We start from the raw sequence: 16,619 nt of genomic DNA on the forward strand, positions 1-16,619 counted from the left end.
ACAACTTGCGTGCAAAATATATCTACAGATTTTCAGTTTTTCAAGAAGTGCCACGTTTATACGCTTTTATTATTTATATAAGCTTAGAATAAATTTTAACAATTTCATTTGAAAACTTTAAATAGCAAATAATATACAGAATCTTTTTTAGTTGAACAGATTTTGTTAATTGTTTATCGTTCGCATAACTTACACAGAATAACAAGCAAAAATTATTCTTGACATTGTCCAATCGCACCCATTACTGCGTTCCGTATTTCTAGTCTATAAAAATGCAACCATTTATTTGCAGTACGAATACAACTCGCTGTAGGTGCAACCCTTGCGGCAACATTCATCGTATATTCCCTCACGACGACGACGGGTCTTAGCCAATGTATCAACTTCGTCACCATGAAACTTACCTAGGAAAGGAAAAGACGAGAAGCGGAAGGGCAACTCATCTTCCAGCTCATTATTGCCATGACGATCCCATTCCACTATAATTCGATAAGTTTAAATTTACTTAGCTTTGAAATGAAATTGAGATTTTTTTACTCAACACAAATTATGAAAGCATAATAACAGGGCTTAAAGAGAAAGTTTCATTACTTTTACATTTACAAATATACTTACAAGATTTCTTGAATTTTGAATTGAAACCATTTTCGCAAATGGTGTCCAGGACCATATCCACCGCTGTACCGCACACCTTTCGTTGGCTAGTGATTTGCTCCAAACTTAAAAACAAAACCAATAGCAACACGCAGATTTTCAACAAATTCAGAGACATTATAACGGCTGTTTTCTTTTATGAGTTTTTGTAATATATGAAGCTGGTATTTATATGGCGCAACTTATTGGGGAAGCTGTGCAAAGCAACTGATGTAATTTACAGCTTCCGACTCTGCTTTTATACTAGCAAATAGGCAAGAATTGCTCAGGTGTCAGGCCGTTGTTACATACCTATAAACACATACAATTAAGCATATTTAATTTTCCCATTTTACGGTATTCAGCCCAAAAAGGCGAGATCGTCCGGAAGAATTTTTGCAATGCGTGAATTGCCTACACGTTTTTAAGCTAGGATATGGAGTACAAAACATTTACCATTACCCAATTTATTCAGATTTCATTCAAAATTAATTTATTTGATACATAAGCATTTGCATTTGCATACACATTTGTACATATTAAGTATATGAACAAAAATTTAAATTAATGCAAATAAATATTTGTATATAACCTTGAGGAAATAGGCTTTGTGTGCATTGAGTTGCTGGAAATAAAGGGAAACGAGACAGTGGACGGAATGGCTAAAGAAGGCGCCACACTTCCAAGGTATCAAATAAGTCAGGCACTTAAGTCTCTGCACACAATTCAAAACGAACTAGAGGAACACATTCTAAGAAAGGCAAAAGGCAGATGGCTTAGATTAACCAATTGCAAAGTTGCCAGGATCATTTGTAAACGTGCATATGATGACAAGTATATTATTATTATTATTATTATTTATTAGAGCAATATGAAATATAACACTAATTGATACAGCACACTAGCACACAAGTATATTAAATCGATTATATCCTTCGATAGAAGGAACTGTAGAACTTTAGTAGACATACTAATAGTGCACTGCCTTACAAGGTAAACTTAACCCTTAACGATGTTTGCAGGAAATGTAATGAGCCTGGTACAAGAGAGCCCTGGAGCTTCTTCTATGCTAATGTCCGGCTCTCTTGAAAATGAGACTATGCTACATAAGTGCTCTCAGTTTTGAAAGTCTAGAATCTATACCTGAACTGGAGCTTGAGTGACTCCTAAAATTCGCGAACAGTACGCGCATTTTAAGTGATGCATATTTTCGTTAACAAAAGAAAAATAAAAAATAAAAACGACGCTGATCTGGTATAGCTATGGACCAAAAAGGTCTCTGCGTGGCTTCGGCCAGCCTGCATAACCTAACATAATTTTGACGAAATAGGAATATTTTTTAATTTAATAAAATGAGCTGGTTTATTTAAATATATAAGCACATAAGTTCAACATTACACCGTTTTCCCATTCATGTCATAAATTTGATTCATAAATTTATTTTATCAGTTCATGTGTTTATGTTTTAATACTCATCATTTATGGGAAATTTCAACTATATTATTCCATACGAAGAAAACTCCTGCTGATGGTCATCGAACGCTCTTAAATACTTTCGGTTAGACGATACTTGGTAATCCACGAAGGAAAGTTTTCAGATATATAGGATTGGAGGCACTATTTGATACAGACTTAGCACACGGGCGCGGTATTGAAACCAAACACCGAATCAAAATTTTTTGTTTGTTTTTAAATGGAAATACTTTATTTGCAATCTATCTTAGAATACAGATATACAGCAAAAGAGATCTTATTACCTAATGGCAGCATAGTATTTACACTGGTGCAAAACTACATAGAAAACTATAGAATTTTTTCTATTTACAATTCTTATGCATATTTTATGTTATTAGATTTAATTTTTACTCGAAAATTGTATGACTTAATAGGACTATGAATAAGTTCGTTTCGGTTTTACAACAGATGGCGTAACTTGATTATTATTCCATCGATCCACATTTCCAAACATTCATTGGAGAGCTACTGTCGTAAGGCACAAACGTCAGTATAAGTTTTTTATTTGAAGCGTAAACAACAATATTTTTACCACACTTGAAAATGTCGAATTTCGTGCCAAATAATGTGTTTTTGCGGGGAATTCTTCTTCATTATTTTAATATGAAGAAAAAAGCAGCCGAAAGTCATCGTATCTTGGTGGAAGTTTATGGTGAGCATGCTCTATCTGAGCGAACGTGCCAGAAGTGGTTTGCACGCTTTAAAAGTGGTGATTTTGGCTTGGAAGACGAAGAACGCGAGGGTGCGCCGCCAAAGTTCATGGATACCGAATTGGAGGAATTGCTCGATCAAGATCCGGCTCAAACGCAAGAAGAGGTTGCAAAAACTTTGGGAGTTGATCAATCAACCATTTCCAAACGTTTAAAAGCCATGGGAATGATCCGAAAGGTAGGCCATTGGGTGCCGTATGAATTGAAGCCAAGAGACGTTGAACGCCGTTTTATGGCATGCGAACAACTGCTTCAACGGCACAAAAGAAAGGGTTTTTTGCATCGAATTGTGACTGGCGATGAAAAGTGGGTCCATTACGACAATCCAAAACGTCGGGCAACGTATGGATACCCTGGCCATGCTTCAACATCGACGTCGGCGCAGAATATTCATGGCCTGAAGGTTATGCTGTGTATCTGGTGGGACCAGCTGGGTGTTGTGTATTATGAGCTACTGAAACCGAATGAAACGATTACGGGGGATGTCTACCGACGACAATTGATGCGTTTGAGCCGAGCACTGCGAGAAAAACGGCCGCAATACGCCGATAGACACGACAAAGTTATTTTGCAACATGACAATGCTCGGCCACATGTTGCACAAGTGGTCAAAACATACTTAGAAACGCTCAAATGGGATGTCCTACCCCACCCGCCGTATAGTCCAGACCTTGCGCCATCCGATTACTATCTCTTCCGATCGATGCAACATGGCCTGGCTGACCAGCACTTCCGTAATTACGATGAAGTCAAAAAATGGATCGATTCGTGGATTGCGGCAAAACCGACCGAATTTTTCACAAAGGGAATCCGTGAATTGCCAGAAAGATGGGAAAAAGTAGTAGTAAGCGATGGACAATATTTTGAATATTAAATTTGTAACCATTTTACGTCAATAAAGTTTCAAATTTCGAAAAAAAACCGCACGAACTTATTCATAGTCCTATTACTTCATGTATAACTTATATTAGAATTTTAAAATTTATTGGAGCATTTTAACATATTCATATTTAGCTCTTTTCTTTTTTTGTTTTTTTATTATTATTATTATTAAATTGACAAATTTAAAGGCAAGCCTAAGACATGATTGCGCTTTAATCGTCTAATTTTATTGGTTGTGTCCAACAAGCAAATAGCATTTGTGTTTACATGATTAGACAATCGTTCAATGTATCTCTTAGAATATACTGAGATTTCTCTCTTAACAAATGGAATACCTAGATCCATGTGTATGGCTTCGTTTGTGATAAACCAAGGTGCATTAACAAGTGTTCGCAAGGTCTTTGACTGGTAGCGTTGCAAAATCTCCACATTGGACTTACTGGCAGTTCCCCAAAGCTGTATACCGTAGGTCCATATACGCTTCAATATAGCATTATACAATCTAACCTTGTTTTCTAGACTAAGTCTTTTGGTTTTATTTTTAAGCTGTTGATGCTTAGCTTTAATATGATTTTTCCATGTGAGGCGTCGATCAAGATGCATTCCCAAGTACTTGACTGTGTCGCTAGTAGGAATTTGATGACCATTTAAATACACTGGAGGACATTGCCCTCTTCTTAGTGTGAATGTAACATGAATAGACTTTTAATTTTCCATTTATTGAGCCAAGTTTCCAAAGTGTGTAAGTGATTTTGTAGCAGGGAGGAGGCCTCTGCAGGGAACTCACTAGATGCGATGAAGGCTGAATCATCAGCAAAAGTCGCCACTTCTACCGCAGCCGAATGGGCTGATGCGTGACTACTATTTGGAAGTTTTTTTAAGCAATCGCACCTCGACGGACAATGGCAAACCACCGAGTGTATTTCTGCCTTGAAAAAGCTCCTTCGGTGAAAAAGCATCGCAAAAAGGGCGCAAGCGCCAATTAAATACATAAAAGGTGAAGTCCAAAATGAACAAGACTGGCGCCTTTGGGGTTATATCCCTAGCTGACTTCCAGTGAAAGATTGGTGGCATTCGGTTCAGTGGAAGCGAAGTTATTGCGCCTAAAGGTCAGTACGTTTGTGTCATCGGTACAAAAATGAGAACAAATAGTTAATATCAAATTTTGTTTTAAAATCGATTGAATTGATGAAAGAAGTTTATGGCGATGTTTGAATATCTCGTGCCAGAGTTCATGAGTGGTTTACACGTTTCAGAAATGGTTGTAAGGACACAAATGACAATGAACATAGGGGGCCGCCCAAAATTAGTAATCATCGAAAACTCCATCGAAATTGTTCGTGAATTTATCAAAAATGAACCGAAATCATCGTTGAAATTCATGGAATCGGAGTTGAATATCTCCAAATCATTGATTTATCGGATTTTAACTGATCATTTGGGCTTACGAAAGGACCGTGCACGTTTCATTTCGCACAAATTAACTGAGGACCAAAAATTGCTCAGAAGTAAACATCCGAAAGACCTCATTAAAGAGGCGAGAATAGACGAGAACTTTTTTTACAACATTGTAACTGGTGAAGAAACGTAGGTTTCCAACATTAACCTGGAACTAAGCGTCAAAGTGCCAAATGGAAGGCCGCAAACGAGCCATCGTCCAAAAAATCGGGTTTGGAGAAGTCAAAAATCAAGTCGATGCTCATTTGTTTTTACGATTCCAAGGAAATTGTTCACAACGGCCAAACCGTCAATGCAATTTTCTATCTTGACGTTTTAAAGCGTTTGTTGCATTGCATTGGTTGAATTCGCTCTGAATACAGCGAAGGAGGAAGCTGGCGCTTATTGCATGATAATACACCATCTCATCGATCCACTCTTGTGACTGATTTTTTGACTAAAAATAGCATTTTATCCATCAATCACCCACCGTATTCGCCTGATATGGCTACCTGCAGGTTCTACCTTTTCGGAACGTTTTGCGTTCGTAGAGGCCATCCAAAAGTCTTGTACCGACTTTCCGGTCAATGACCTAAAACACTCCTTCGAAAATCTTTTAGATCGCGCAAAACAGTGTATAAATGAACTAGAAGTTATAAGAACAAAGCTCCTGTCGTTTCTATTTTAGATCAGTCTTGTTTATTTTGGACTTCACATTGTATGCATGAGTGTTATTAGTATTTAAAAAAATATATTTATTTTCTTATTCCCGCTATTAACATTTTATATAAGAATAAAATGTTATATTGATAATAAATACCTTTGTTTGATATTTGTGCAGAACATAAATTGAAATTCGGGGAAATGTGTTTATAGGTATTCAAATACATGCGTATGTGTTTATCTGTTGAACTCACTCGATGTCAGAGAATTTAATTAAGATGGTATCAATTTGGAAATTACTACATGAATTTAGCAGTTTGGAAAATCTAAATGCTTTAAATGTCTTTCAAGTAACTGTACGAAATTTTATAAGCTTCTACATACATCCTTGTATGCGACATATAAAGGAGCAATTTCAGAATGAGTCTTTCAAGGGCATGTGATCTCTCAATCTGCCAGCAAATGGAATGGAAGATTGTTGACAAGGCAAATGAAAATCAATTTGACTACTACGTTAGAAATTTATGGAATGCGTGTATGTATGTGTGATACGAATACATGCGTATAAATAGGCAAACATACCCTGTAGGGAAAAATATTAGCTGTGAGTATGAAAATCAGCAGTTCACTTTTCAACTCAACCAGATCGTGTTCTATCTCTTTGCCATGTTGGAAAGTGGTATTTTTAACACACCGACGCCCTCCTAAATGGCAATTGTATGGTCATGCATCAGCAAAGTGTCAGTTAAAATACCAATTCATACTAGCTAAGAAAATGCTAGTCTGTTGCTGTTTCTAAATAATCAGCTTTGGCCCAATCAAAATACAAAAAACCATTTCATTCCATTTGTTAATTTTTAAATGAAAATTATGAGGATTCTAGTTGATAATATTTCTATTTATTAAAACGCGTCATTCTCCTGTTATCGCTCAATAGGAAGTGAAATATTTTATTATTTTTTTTTCTCTTTTCTCTTTTTTTGCATTTTGGTTATTTTTCAAGTAACTATCTAAAGACTTGAGCACCAATGCATTTTCTGGTTTAGATATTTCATGCAACTTCTTTCAGGTACAGTAACTGTTTAAGCCTTCAAAAATTGGTTCAAACTTACTCTACAAGCAACCCCAAAAAAATTAAACAAATTCGGCCATTTTGAATGTTCAGTTAATTGTTGACAGCTGCTTTGCTTGCACTTGTTTCGGCTCGTCTTCGATTTTTACCTATTCAAAAAGATGGATCAAAGAACCTGTATCAAATTTTGTGTGAAAAACGAAATTAAGTGCGCGGATGCATTCCAAATGTTGACTGTGTTATACAGAGAAGCTACTTTGGACTAAAGCAACTTTTATCGGTGGTAGAAAATGTTCTCACAAGGCCGAGAAGATGTGAACGACGAAAAGTGTGCCGGTGCCGGATGCCCGAGCACTTCAACAACAGACGAAAAAATTGATGAAATGAAGAAAATGGTAATAGCCAATCGTTGAATCACCATTAGAGAAGTTGCTGAGGACCTATACATATCGATTGGCTCGTGCTATTCGATTTCTTTCAATGATTTGGCATGAGATGGGTCGCCGTAAAATTCGTACCAAAACTGCTCAGTTTCGACCGAAAGCAGCATTGCATGAACGAGATGTTGGACTCTGTCCGCGACGACCCAAATTTGCTCCAGAGGGTCATAACCGTTGAGGAATCGTGGGTTTATGATTATGACGTGAAAACCAAAGCTCAATCATCTCAATGGAAGCTGCCACACGTACCAAGACCGAAAAAAGCGCGCCAAGTTCGGTCGAATGTAAAAGTTTTGCTTCCCGATTGTTTCGATTGCAGAGCCGTTGTGCATCATGAGTTCTTGCCACAGGGTAAAACGGTTAATAAAGATTATAACCTGCAAGTTATGTGCAATTGGAAGTGAGAAAGAAAAAAATTCCACTTTTTTTTATAAATAAGTTGATCAATAATGTAAAATTTTAGGTGCATGCAAAGGCCAATATGTTAAAGAATAGCCCCGTAAAATTTTAATTCGATTAAGTTTTGAGTTATTTTCGAAAGCGCGGAAAAAGACGTATTTCGAGAAAGACGCGATTAAAATTGTCGTTCTTACTCATCTTTCGTTCGACGCTGTGAAGTGATTCTGGTTTTATAGGCGCTATTTTAGACTTTCTATTAAGTTTTAAACATTAAAAAGGTACTCTTGGATTGTAAAGGAACTCTTAAAGCAAAAAAAAGGAAATATTTGAAAGTGCTGGAGAAGCTGAACCCCTTAAACTAAAAAATAAGCTAATTTGCATACAAATTGACAATTTCACTACTGGCATTAATCTAGGCAATGACTAACTATTATGATTTCTTCTATTAAACACCAGCATCTGAATTAGAATGTTTCCATAATAATTTGCTTTTCCCTGCAGGGTTGATTCTTGGTTCTCACTCACACATTCAGAGTTTTCGTAGAACGACTGCTATTTTCAATACTCCCGCAAGCTCTTTTTCGCTTATCAATCTTGTTAAGTAAAATAATTTGGACACACACGCACACACGCATTCATACATTCATATTCGACATACGCCCATTGTGTACGCCTTCCATTCATTTGATTTCATCACCATGTTAGTACAACAACAGTAACTGTAATAATTCGCTCACCACCATGACCGGCGAACAAGCTGTACATTATATGGGTGTGGCATAGCAAATGAATAGAGTAGTTCAGTTTGCATGTGTAGCTTTCAAATGAGATTTAATAGTCTTCTGAGAGGTTTCCCATATGGTAGAATCCAATCACTACTAGAAAGCGCAAAATGGAAGCGCCCCTTAGGTTTGATTTTTATCAAAATGTAAGTGGTTCAACGGCAGCAACCCAAGAGAAAAAATTCACTAGTTTCTAGAGAGTTCCGAGCAATTATTGGTTTGCGCTTACTGAGGCAGTAGCTCCATATCTCCTTTCAGGATGTCCGAAATTTGCGCCTCCATTGAAAATTACCAATTTTAAATAAAATTATTATTATAACTTCCAAATTTTTGGAAGTAAATACAACTGGAATAAGGGGCAAAAAGAATAAGTAGATGTTAAAGGTACTTCTTTTACAAAGTTTATTTAAGGAATCACTTCAACTCTTTTCAGCTTTTAACCCATGAAATACAACTTCGCAATGGAAACGTCAACATTTATTTAAATATTCTTTGTTAAACACTAATTTTATTAAAAATATCATACAACACAAAAAAGGTAAATTTAGTGGAAAAAAGCCCTGTTTAAATGGTGACACTGAGTTCAAACAAACGGGAGTTCACAAGTTAAGCGCAAATAGTCCGGCATCATGGAATTTGCAAGTGACTACGACAAACCAACAGCTAAATTTGTATATTATATTTGCCATCATAATTTTTAAATTTTGCTGTTTATCAAAGCTGGGGATTTTCCACGCTTCAGCTTATTTACGAACTTTACTCGACTTACACATTGATATGAATCCAGCATTGAAATATTTCTTATGTTTTCCTCTGGATACACAACTTAGTCGAAATATGGACGAGAATGTCTAAGTATTTGTGGGTCTAAATATCCTGTAGGACATAGTAAGAACTGGATTCATAACCATAGGGGATAAGTGTTCTCTTCTTTTGTTGTTCTTTCTTTCATTGTTCCATTTAAAACTCTATAAAGATCTATATTCCGGCGAATATCAGAAAAGCCTTTTCAGCATATAAAAGAGGAAGAAAAGACTGACATGCGGTTGCCTTCACGTTATATATGAGATATCTATATTTATTAGTTGAAGCTGTTCTGTGCAATTCGATTGATTCCCCATTAAGTGAATAATCCTGTAGACTTCAACTTTTTACGCAAAAGTATTTACGAATCTTCCTATTAACCAGTTGTTCTCCTTCAAATTATTTCGTTATTAATTTATTTCGTTATTGGCAAAATTTGGAAGAAAATCTGGAGGAAAAATATTCTATAAACGATTTGCCATATGTTCTACTATTAGCGCTCCCGATTGTTGTAATGTGCCTCAGCAACGTTATGATTAATTGGTAGTATAGACTTTTCAATAAATTGTATTTGGTACTGGTTTTCACGTCCAATTCTGTACAAGCTGCTAGCCGGTTAATAGTTATTGGCCTCACTTATTACATCTTGGTTGAAAGTACACTTTAACGCAACGGAAAATTGTAGGAACAAGCTTCAAAATCTAATTACATCGCAGTTATCTAACGATGAGGGTAGTCCTGAAGGTAGAATAATTTCCCCATCTCATCAGCTGTCGTGCTACTTACAGTCTGTATAATAAAAGCGTGATCGCTATAACTAAGTAGTATTTGATCAATTCGATTCTTACAAACTGTATTGTATGGGTTTATAATATATAAAATAAAATGTCTCGTCACCATCGTTAGCTATAATGGCTTCACATATTCGAGTTATACTGCTGCGCAAGTTATGGAGATAATCTGCTCCAAATCTGCTTGACAAATGTTGGCTCTTCCATTGCTCACGGGACTATAAAGGCTGTGTATGTACTTTCGGTTATCCCTTACAAGCTTTTATTAAAAGGATGCAGGGGCAAAACAAACAAAATGCAATTGAAAATGTATACACATTTCCGTTTTACATATAGTATATATGTATATAATTGGCGCGTACACCCGTTTTGGGTATTTGGCCGAGCTCCTCCCTCTCTTTGTGGCGTGCGTGTTGATGATATCCACAAATGGAGGGACCTACGACTCCGAATGGTAGATATTTTTTATGAGCTTTTTCAAGGCAGACATACACTCGGAGACTTGCCATTGCCTGTCGAGGGGCGATCGCTATTAGAAACAACTTTTTTTACCTTTCCGTGTTAGCGACGTAGCAGTAATTAAAGACTCTGTATCCATGTTTTCGGAAGGTTCTTCAGCGGTGAAAGGTAGAGAAAGACTTGGCCTCACTTAGGTTTCTAATTGGCGTTGGTTGTATTGGTTACAGCGTAAATATGTAAGATGAAATTATTTTTTTATTAATTCCTCATTTATCGCAAAAGTCACTGGCGCTCTTAATTCCTAATTCACTTTTGATTTCGCTAGATAGCTTGGGTATCTTCAGAAGGACAGACATAAGCTGCTGTCATATTGTTGGTGACTTTAGACTCAGCCCTCGTATGTCGGAGATGTTTAAGTTTATTTAAGATGAGTATACCAATCGCTGAGCCTCTTCGCCAAGCAAGAGAAATAATAGGATGGGCAAAAAGAAAGGTGAATTTGGTTGTAAAACGAAACATATTTATTTATTCTTGTAAATCAATTTCATCCCCTTCAAAAGAATCCCTTCTCGATGAAATACCCTTATGCCAACGATTTTTCCAATCCCCGAAACATGACAAATAGTCCATTTCCGGTATAGCCATCAGCACCTTCTTCGATTCAGCTTTTATCTCCTTAATCGACTCGAAACGCGTTCCCCGGAGTGGCCTCTTGAGTTTTGGGAATAGCCAGAAGTCACACGGAGCCAAATCAGGCGAATACGGTGGTTGCGGAACGATATGCGTGGAACTTTTGGCGAAATGGTCCTGAAGAACAAGTGCAGTGTGAGACGGTGCATTATCGTGATGCAAAAACCAAGAGTTGTTGGCCCATAATTCTGGTCTTTTTAGACGAATTGCTTCACGTAAACGACGCATAACGCTCAAATAATATTCGTTATAAATAGTTTGGCCAGGTGGAAGGAATTCATAGTGCACCACACCACGAAAATCGAAAAAAACTGTCACCATGACCTTTATTTTTATTTTTGAACGACTTTGACGTGCTCTTTTCGGTCTGGCCTCGCCTTTAGCACGATATTCGCTTGATTGGTCGGTTGTTTCAGGGTCGTAAGCATAAATCCGAGTCTCATCTCCCGTAATGATGCATTTGAACTTGTCCTGATAGTCTGAAAGCATTGTTTCACACACATCAACGCGACGACTTTTTTCCAAGAAATTGAGAGTTTTCGGTACCAAACGAGATTTGACTCTTCGTAGGCCAAAATGGTCTTTCAAAATGGTTTTCACAGATCCTTCTGATATTCCGATCATATCAGTAAGGTCTTTAACAGTCAACCGACGATTTTTGAGCATTAACTCCTTCACTTTATTGACGTGTTGGTCATCTGTTGACGTCGATGGTCGTCCGGAGCGCTCCAAGTCATCAACACGTTCTCGACCCTCTTTGAAGTCTTTGTACCACTTATAAACATTTTTCTGCGACATGGTCGAATCACCAAATGCCTTCTGCAACATGCTAAACATTTCCGCAGCTGAAATTTCATTCCGCAAACAAAATTTGATGGCACTTTTCTGCTCAATCAAATCAGACATTGTAAAAATCGAAAAATGCACTCTTGGTCGTTTGGTAAACACAAGCGTAAATATATATCTGTTAATGACATTCACATGAAAGTTGGCCCAGATGTTACTAACAGTGCTGCCAACTCATGAAAAAAATAACTAGAGCGAAATTTTAATCCCACGAACTTTGACAAATAAATTCACCTTACTTTTTGCCCACAGTGTCCCCTGTCCATATTCTGGGGACTTTATAGAAGAATTCTAACTCAGTTGAGTCTTAGCCAATTCAACAATGTCAGCGTTTCATGGTTATTTTTGAAGTCAGTGATTATTTTCTAGATATCTTCCAGCCGAATAAATACTGCTAAAACCCTTCTAACAGGCTTAAAGCTAAAAGGTTGCCGACAAGTCATTCATTTTGACTTGAAATTTCGTATTATGTACATTCAGAAATGTACGCATATAAATTTATTCATTTAATTGATATGTGACACGAACTTCCACTTTCAATACGAATGCACAGTGTTTCGCATACGTATTTATAGGTATAGGTAATTTAAAGTATGATATTAAAAAAAAGAGAAAAACAGCTCGCATATTTAACAAATAAATTAAAAGAGTGTTAAGTTAAGAGTAGTAAGTTAAGTTAAGTTAAGTAATAAACAACATAAATTTATGTAGGGTAGTACAAGTAATTTCTGCTTAAAATATATATCAAATGTAATCAAAGTCCGCTGGTTATTGAATTTTTTATTTTTTTTAAGGAAAATTACAGGGTTTTTTTTTGTAATAAAGAAAATGCCCTTTGCAAATAATTAACGAAAAGTCGACATTCTTGTTACTATTTCTAATACAAAAGTGTTTTTTCGTTAAACAAATACATGTACCCCTTGTCAGGTGTTTTGCATAGCTGCTCCTCTACACTGTGCTGCACCTTTTATTGCTTAATAATGATCTATAGTTTGATGCTGCCTCCGAGTGGCAGACAGCTTCTTTTATGAGAAGCTTTTCCATGGCAGAAATACTCTCGGAGGTCTGCCATTGCCTACCGAGGAGCGACTGCTATTAGAAAAAAGCTCTCTTCGCGTTACGAGCCGGGTTTCAAAGGTAGATGCTGCTGCCCCTTTACTGAGGGAATGAAAGGGGAGCTCCCCTGTATAGTAGATAAGCCTAGTGTTTGCTTACTCCACAGACATTCTAAAAACTCAGCATCATGAATTTTAATTGCAGGATGAAACTAGGTAATTAAAATTTTAATTTAATATTGCAGCTAACATTTTTCTTTTCAATTAATTCTTTATTAGTTAATAATCCATTTCTAGAAATTATTTATTAGTTGTTGAATTTTTTTCACTTGTCTCTTTCCAAACGAATGACTGTGCACTGGTTGGTATTTATGCTGGTAGAAATACTCGTATCACAAATAATTCCTGCAATTGACAAGAAGCAAGAATTTTGGAATTCATCAAATTATTTGTACTACCATAAAATCTGATGAAATAGACAAAGCGGGCAGAGAAATGTTTATATGTGGATATGAAAATGAATCCAACCGTAAGAATGTAAGTCTATTTAATTCTATATGAATTATATGAAAGAATGTGTGAATATTTGAACAAGAAATTCTTGACAAAATTTGCAAATGGCTTCTGATTTATCAACATTCGTATAATGAAATTAAGCGAAGTGAGCAAAACCATTTACCGGCAAATAACTCCTATGAAGGAGTTAAAATATTAAATATTATTATATTATACTCTACTATTCGGAAGTGCGAGGTTCGAGTCTCCGTGCAGAAAACTCCAAATGATAGAAAAGGTTTTTTTCTGACAACGGACGGCCCTCGGGAGGCAAGGGCAAAGCAGTCAACATGGAAAAGCTCCTCATAAAAACCATCTGCCACTGAGAGGCGGCATAAAACTGTAAGTCCCTTCATTTCTGGAAAAAATATCAATACGTACACCACAAAGAGGAGGAGGAACTCGGCCATGCCCCCAATGCTTAGTGTAAGTGTAAATTAAAGAAAATGTAGAATAATAGCATCTGGTAAGCTCTCTCAGAAATTCTCTTCAATTCTTGTTTATAGAATTTTTTTAACTAATTATGGTTTATCAACTCTCCGTTTGACATCGATTTTGGCCGAGTTTAACAAAGCTCGTCAGTCGTTTCTTTCTCGTGCTAACCGGCGCCAATTGGACACACTAAGTGAAGCCAAGTCCTTCTCCATCTGATCTTTCCAACGCAAAGGAGGTCTTCCTCTTCCTCTACTACCACCAGCTGGTACCGCATCGAATACTTTCAAATCCGGAGCGTTTGTATCCATTCGGACGACATGACCCAGCCAACGTAGCCACTGGATCTTTATTCGCTGCGCTATGTCTACGTTGTCGTGCAGCTCATACAGCTCACCGTTCCATCGCCGGCGATATTCGCCGTTGCCAACGTGCAAAGGTCCAAAAATCTTACGCAGAATCTTTCTGTCAAACACTCCAAGCGTCGCTTTATCGGATGTTGTCATCGTCCACGCTTCGCAAAAATAATAATCGCTGAAAATATTTTGGTTTGTAAAAAAAACGATTGTTTTGGTTTGTTCTTTGAAAGTTGAAGAAATAAAAGTTGATTGCAATGAAGTTTATAGTAAAATATAAAATGATATTTATTAAGGGTGGTTAAATTTCAAGGGCCGATGTTGAATGTGAACCACACCTAAACGTCAACGATACCGTTGGACTTCTTTCTTTGAGGTTATTTGAAAGAAAAGTTGTTGCTGATAAGCCAGCAACAATTCAAGAGCTAAAAGATGAGATAATTCGGCACATTAACGGCATAGAACCTCAATTATGCCTCAGAGTCATCGAAAATTTGGACCATCGGATGGAGGTGTGCCGCCGAGGCTGCGGCGGCCACTTGGCCGATATTTTGTTCCATTCGTAATTGAGCCAATATTATCATAATAAAGAGAAATGACAATAATTTTCTAAAAAAATTGTATATTATTCAAAATCAACACCGGCCCTTGAAACCTAACCACCCTTTATATGGATTCAGTGGAAAACAAGCAAAACATGTGTAAGAGATTTTTGAGTGCTGTTGACATAATGCATTCTTGCATACAATACAATAGAAATGAGCTTTTCGACGAAGCTTTTCGCCTCGTTTTGAACAAAGGCGACAAACTCTCTTCGCTGTGAGTGTACCGGCTCCGGTTGGTTGTTTGACTACAATTCATTTATTTATTTTTATAACATTAATTATTAAGATTTAATGAACTTTTAATCTTTTAAAATCATTAATTTATGAGCTACTGCGTTAGCCAGGTTGATTTCCATCTTTAATATATAATTCCCAGTAATTTTTTGAAAAATGATTCCACAGCCAAACGACTAGGGAATTTAGAAATAACAGCTGGATTGTTCATATGATTTTCGATGTATGCAAGTTGCAAAAGCAATGACATCCCACATGTTGCGAAAGAAAGCAAAGGTCCAGCCAGACCAAGGTGCCCAATCGAAGGTGTAGATTTTTAAATCCTTTCTTTCGTCCTCCTGTTTTGAGAATATTTTTAAAAGGTCATATTCATAAATGGATAGAAAATTTTAGGAAGCAATCTGGAAGCTTAAGTAGTTAGCTATAATAGAAATATGTTCAATTCACGTCCAAAGTCGAAAAAGGGTGCCCTATAGGGTATAGGGAACACCAATGGGACATTGCCATAGAAAGATTTAACATTTTTAATAGTAACCTCATTCAGCACATTTTCTCATTGTGTTATCTACAAGTACTTAGAACATCTATTGTGACAAAAAATGCTATAAAATCGTAAACATTTTCGTGCGATGACTTTGAATGAACTCCCACAGATGTACTATCTTGTGATTTTCCGATTATCGCGCTTAAGAAGTTAGCGCCAAAGTAGCTATCTTTTCAGACAGTCAAGCAGCTAAGAATGCCTTAGATACCAATTCCATTTCATCCAAACTAGTTTTAGAGTACAGAGAGGAACGAGAATCGCTTGGTCATTGGCTTCTAAATACTCTGATATGGGTTCTCGGTCATAGGCAAGAATGATAGAAAGAAGATTGCGCCCATCAGAGAGTACGTGACGTCACATTTTTCCAAGTTGTGCAGTATTGCCAACCATTTGCTCTTCGCAATAAATTTAGTGCTTTTTTATACCGAAAATTTTGAAGTTTCGTGTTTGTTTCTTTTTTTTTTAATTTAAAGCTACCGAAACTTTAAGTTAAAAAAACTCTATTATTATACAAAAGAAGGTTAAAAAAGGCCACTCTGAGAAGATTTTAATGCTAATGAAAATTAGTTGGTTCTTATAAAATTTGATATTTTGAAATAGGTTAAGGTTATGCAAGCATATTAAATGTCCCTCTCTCAACTCTTCTTAAGATTGAAAACGTTTTACACATTTTAAAAGGCGTTTGAATTTACTGAATGCGGATTAAAACCATAGA

At 36.6% G+C, this 16,619-nt stretch overlaps 1 protein-coding gene across 1 annotated transcript; it reads right to left on the reverse strand.

Annotated features, from left to right (window-relative positions):
- Window positions 1–282: 282 nt before the first annotated feature.
- LOC128861656 (probable insulin-like peptide 3) lies at window positions 283–772 on the reverse strand. Its single transcript, XM_054099948.1, has 2 exons — window positions 616–772; window positions 283–479 (listed from the first exon to the last, which is right to left on the reverse strand). Exons 1-2 carry the CDS (start codon window positions 770–772, stop codon window positions 283–285), a joined length of 354 nt encoding a protein of 117 aa, XP_053955923.1.
- Between the last annotated feature and the right edge of the window lie 15,847 nt (window positions 773–16,619).

The sequence above is a fragment of the Anastrepha ludens genome, chromosome 4, assembly GCF_028408465.1.
Source record: "Anastrepha ludens isolate Willacy chromosome 4, idAnaLude1.1, whole genome shotgun sequence".
Taxonomy (NCBI): Eukaryota; Metazoa; Arthropoda; class Insecta; order Diptera; family Tephritidae; genus Anastrepha; species Anastrepha ludens.

Coding starts and splice junctions, on each gene's coding strand:
- LOC128861656 (XM_054099948.1), bottom strand. CDS start 772: ATGTCTCTGAATTTGTTGAAAATCTGCGTGTTGCTATTGGTTTTGTTT. Junction 480..615: donor TTCAAAATTCAAGAAATCTT/GTAAGTATATTT, acceptor ATCGAATTATAG/TGGAATGGGATCGTCATGGC.